The sequence below is a fragment of the Echinops telfairi genome, unplaced genomic scaffold (assembly GCF_000313985.2).
Source record: "Echinops telfairi isolate 266 unplaced genomic scaffold, ASM31398v2 ScPeMD7_7457;HRSCAF=8495, whole genome shotgun sequence".
Lineage (NCBI taxonomy): Eukaryota > Metazoa > Chordata > Mammalia > Afrosoricida > Tenrecidae > Echinops > Echinops telfairi.
In genome coordinates, this window is record NW_022111357.1 from 13039456 (window position 1) to 13044468 (window position 5013).

Genomic DNA, 5013 nt, shown 5'->3' on the forward strand with positions numbered 1-5013 from the left:
ACTCCAGGCCGGGACAGGGAAGGACCGGCGCGCCGGCACCACCGCCGCGGGCTCCGGAAGCCTCCCCGCACCCCTTGGCCCCGGAGACCTCCCGGGGTCGCCGCCCTCCACGTCACATCCACCGACCCCAGGGCTCCCTAGACTGACAGCCGCTGACATCCAATCAGAAGAGGGCCCGCCCCCAGGCCCATCCGACAGGGGGCGTGGAGAGTAGGAGCCACGCCCCTCGTCGGCGTGTGACGTCAGAGTCGCCATGTCCAGCTATCCGTACGGGCAGGTGAGTGTGTGAGGGCCCGCGGACCCCCGCCCGGAGCCCCCGTCCGCAGCCCCCGCCCGCCTTTCTCCTTTCCCCGGCCCTTCTCACCCGGGCCTCGCTTCAGCTGGCCGTGCGGGGCGGGGGGTGGGGTGGGGACAGGGACCGGCGGTCGCGCCTGCTCACGTCACGCAGAGCCGAGCGTCTGGAGGTCGCGTCGCGCACCTTCTGACGTCGAGCACGCCAGGATTTGGGGACCCTGGGCCCCACGGATCCAGAGTAGACCAGGCCTGGACCCGACATCTTCTCCGAGGCGCCCGACAGGGTCCCAGGCAGAGTCTACAGGACGTTTGGGGGCCCGGTTCCATCGCCGTCATCTTGGGCATCGCCTAAAAAATACGTTCCCGGACACGCCCGAGACGTATTGCGCCCGAAGGTTCTGGAGAATCTGCTTGCAGCGGGCTCTACAAGTGAGCTTGTTTTCCCCGCTGGCTTAGGCCAGCACCCCCAGTTCACACCTAAAGGAAAGTAGCCCCAGAGAATGCACTGCAAGGGTCGCAAGAGGAGCCGCAGACCCCGGGGCTGCCTGCAGATAGCTCTGCCCCACTGGGATCCGGCCAAGACCACTGTGAGGAAGTGGTTCTGTGGCCACAGTTCTATGTTGAGAGATATTGGCAATGGCGTTTGATGGTGACACGTCCTGTGGTGGGTACGTGCAGTGTGCACTCAAATGTAGGTGGAAACTACAGCACCACCACTTAAATAAATAGCTTTGAGCCCTTAGGCCCAAAGTGGCCTCCTCTGTAAAATAAGGCTGGATATTAGAGTCAGCCTGACAGAGCTGTTCTGGGGGATGCTGAGATGATGCTTGTAAAACAATTGGTCCTGCAAGTATAACACACACCACACCACACCACCCCCCGACCCCCGCAATTCAGTGGACTGATGGGAGTGGGTTTGGGTAAGATAGCTTTAGGTAGTGTTACCTTTTAGTACAGTAGAACCCCGGACGCTAATCCGTTCTAGAAGGAGCATTGAGATGTGATGCAGTCGAGTTCTGAATCAGTTTTTCCCCATAAGAAATAACTGAAAACGGATTAATCCGTTCTCCACCACCAAGTTTTTCTCTAACCTTGTCTTTTGATACAAAACATTACACAGAAATTTCAAAGTAAAAAGTTCAGAGTTAAATAATATCATTTAAATAAACACAACATTTAAAAAGTGTTTAACAACTACAGTCTGGCCCATACCTGGAGACTGATGAGGATCTGGATCTGTGGACTTGGATGTGGAGAGGAGGGATGGTGAGAGAGTCATTGTTTGGAAGGGGAATCCCCTTCCATATAATCAACTGGTAGCTGCTTTTCAGGAGGTTTTTTCCCCCCCTTCTTTGTTTTTTCCACTAGGACCTGGCTGGCTTTCGCTTTAAAAAACCAATCTGTGTAATGTGGTCTGCTGTTGGCGTTTCCTTAACTGCGTTCTAAAAGGGCTTGCTACACTATCAACAATATCACTAACATGGTTAACCAGTTCCTTATCGTGATGATTCTTTCCAAAAACCTTTCTTAGGACCCATGTTTTTATCTAAAAACAGTACAAAAAGCCACAAAAACCTAAGAAAATTATAGCAAAACGCTTGGAACACAGCCGCAAAAAGTTTAAACAACACATACTAACAATGCCAATTAACGCCGAGTGACCGAAACACAAACTGCTTTTGTGTACAAAAATCATGGGCCTCTGGTCAGATTCCGATGTTTTGTTCGAGCTCCAATACGTTTCACGTCAAAACCTGGTTATGTCTAGTAGGGATGTGCTCGAGGACTGGGGTGCTCCTGTATTGGGAGTTTTCTCGATTCCAAGAAGGCGGCGCTGAGAGGGGCCCAGTTATCATTCAGCCCTTCATTTTACAGAGGCAGACACTGGGGCCCAAAGGGTCCTGGCTGGCCCAAGTCCACCCAGTGATTGAGGAATAAAACAGAGGCGGGGTGGGAGAACAGGTGGGGTATGACCTAGCATTTCACTGACGATGGTGTCAGTTGCCCTCCAGTGGACGTTGACTTATGGTGACCTCGTGTGTGAGGTAGCCAAACTCGGCCGGGCGCTGCGCTGTTTTCCTGATTGTTGACTTGATCTGAGTCCTTTGCTGAGGCCCTTGCCTAGTGCCTCCCACCCGAGGGGCCCCCTCTAGCAGCACTGTAGCAGATAGTATTCTGTTGTGATCCACACGGTTTTAATTGGCTACTTTTCACCAGGCCCTGCCCAGAAACTCCACTGAAATGTGTCCCCTGTGGGGCGCCCTGCTGGCATTTGAAATACTGCTGGCACGACTTCCAGAGTCACAGCCACGGGTGTGACTGCCGGGTGGTGGTGACTGAGTATGGTCACATACAAAAGGTATGGCCTGAACCCATTGAGGGAGTGCAGCCCTTTACCTGTGGTTAACCCAGCATCAGACTCTGCTGTCTCAGTCATGAGAGCCCTGCAGGTATGTTGGCAGGAATCAGGACCTTCTGTTTACCGCTGGTGGCTTAGTGCGATCCTCAAGGTCAGTGGTTTGAACCCACTGAGGGAGAAAGATGAGGCTTTCTGCCCAGATAAGGGTTGAAAACCTTGGAAACCCCCAGGAGCAGTTTCTGCTCTGTGCTGCAGGGTCACTGTTGGGTCAGAATCGACTAGGAGGCAGTGAGTCTGGTTTGGAGCTGGCTGGGGGACTCGCCTGAGGTCACACATAGCAGATGGAGGGGAGTGCAGGGCGGGGCGCAGAACGCCTTTCATTCTCCTGGGGTCTGGGAGACATTTAACCCAGCTGTGTGTCCCAGTCGCTTTCCTCTCTGCTGAGTCTCGTGAGGTGTTAATGGGGAGAAAAGTGGGAAACAACCTTTTAAGTACAGCTCTGTACGTCACTAACACATCTCAGAATTTTTTTTCATTTAAATCATTTTATTGGGGGCTCTTAGAGGTCTTATAACTTTCCATACATCAATTGTATCAAGCATACTTATCCGAATGTTGCCATCATCATTTTCTAAGCATTTACTTTCTTTTAAAAAAAATCATTTTATTGGGGACTCATACAACTTTTAGCAGAATACATACATACATACATACATACATACATACATTGTGTCAGGCACATTTGTACATTTGTTGCCATCGTCATTCTCAAAACATTTTCTTCCTACTTGAGCCCTTGGTATCAGCTCCTCATTTTTACCCCTCCATCCCCAACCTTTCCTTCATCTCCCACCCTTCTTCCATCCCTCCCCCTTGATAATTTATAAATTATTTTTTCATGTCTTACACTGTCCACGGTCTCCCTTCACCCACTTTTCTGTTGTCTGTCCCCCAGAGAGGGGGTGATAATGTAGATCATAGTGAACGTTTCTCCCTGTCTTTCCCCACCTTCCTCTTACCCTCTTGGTATCAATACTCCCATTGTTGGCCCTGAGGGGTTTATCTGTCCTGGATTCCCTGTGTTTCCAGTTCTTTTTTTTTTAAATCATTTTATTGAGGGCTCTACAATTCATCCATACATCCATCTATTGTGTTAAGCACATTTGTGCATTCGTTGCCATCATCATTCTCAAAACATTTCCTTTCTACTTGAGCCCTTGGTATCAGCTCCTCATTTTTTCCCGCTCCCTCCTCCTTCATGAACCCTTGATAATTTATAAATTATTATTATTTTGTCATATCTTATACTGTTTTACGTCTCCCTTCACCCACTTTTCTGTTGTCCATCCCCTAGGGAGGAGGTATATCTAGATCCTTGTAATCAGTTCCCCCTTTCTATCCCACCTTCCCTCCACCCTCCCAGTACCACCACTCACACCACTGGTCCTGAAGGGATTATCCACACTGGATTCCCTGTGTTTCCATTTCCTATCTGTACCAGTGTACGTCCCCTGGTCCAGCCAGATTTGTAAGGTAGAATTGGGATCATGATAGTGGGAAGCGGGAGGGGAGAGTGGAGAGGAAGCATTTAGGAACTAGAGGAAAATTGTATGTTTTATCCTTGCTACACTGCATCCTGTTTCATCTATCTCCTCCTTGCGACCCTTCTGTAAGGGCATGTCCAGTTGCCCAGAGATGGGTCTCGGGTCCCCAATATGCAGTCCCCTCGTTCACAATGATTTGATTTTTTGTTCTTTGATGTAAAGATTTACTCTCTATTTGAGCCCTTGGTATCAGCTCCCTTCCTCCCCTGTCAGAATTCTTAGTTTGCTAATGTGTGGCCTGAGTCTGCCAGAGACGGGTCAATACTCTGTGACCCGGCTCTTGCCCTCACACACCGACTATGGTGTTAAGACCTCTGTTCGTCTGCCTCCTAGGTCTAGAAGTTTGTCTGTGCAGGGATCTCAGGTCGAAAGGATGCATTCTAACCTTAGTAGTACTGCGGTTCCTCCTTTCTCTCTCTTTTTTTTAACCAGTTTATTAGGGGCTCATACAACTCTTATCACAATCCATAAATACATCGATTGTGTAAAGCACATTTGTACTTTCATTGCCCTCATCATTCTCAAAACATTTCCTCTCCACTTAAACCCCTGGCATCAGGTCCTCATTTCCCCTCTTCCTCCCGCTTCCCACTCCCTCATGAACCCTTGAAAATTTATAAATTTCATATCTTGCCCTGTCTGACGTCTCCCTTCACCCACTTTTCTGCTGTCCATCCCCCAGGGAGGAGGTCACATGTAGATCTTTGTAATCGGTTCCCCTTTTCCAACCTACACTCCCTCTACCCTCCCAGTATC

The 5013-nt window shown here is 49.9% G+C and overlaps 1 protein-coding gene across 1 annotated transcript in view; it reads left to right on the forward strand.

The window, feature by feature from the left end:
- The first annotated feature begins 247 nt into the window (after positions 1-247).
- Positions 248-5013, forward strand: part of PEF1 (penta-EF-hand domain containing 1) — an 18717-nt gene continuing 13951 nt past the window's right edge. The window contains exon 1 of the mRNA XM_045298958.1: positions 248-277. Coding sequence (XP_045154893.1) covers positions 254-277 — 24 coding nt within the window. The 5' untranslated portion in view covers positions 248-253. The remainder of the gene's footprint in view (positions 278-5013) is intronic.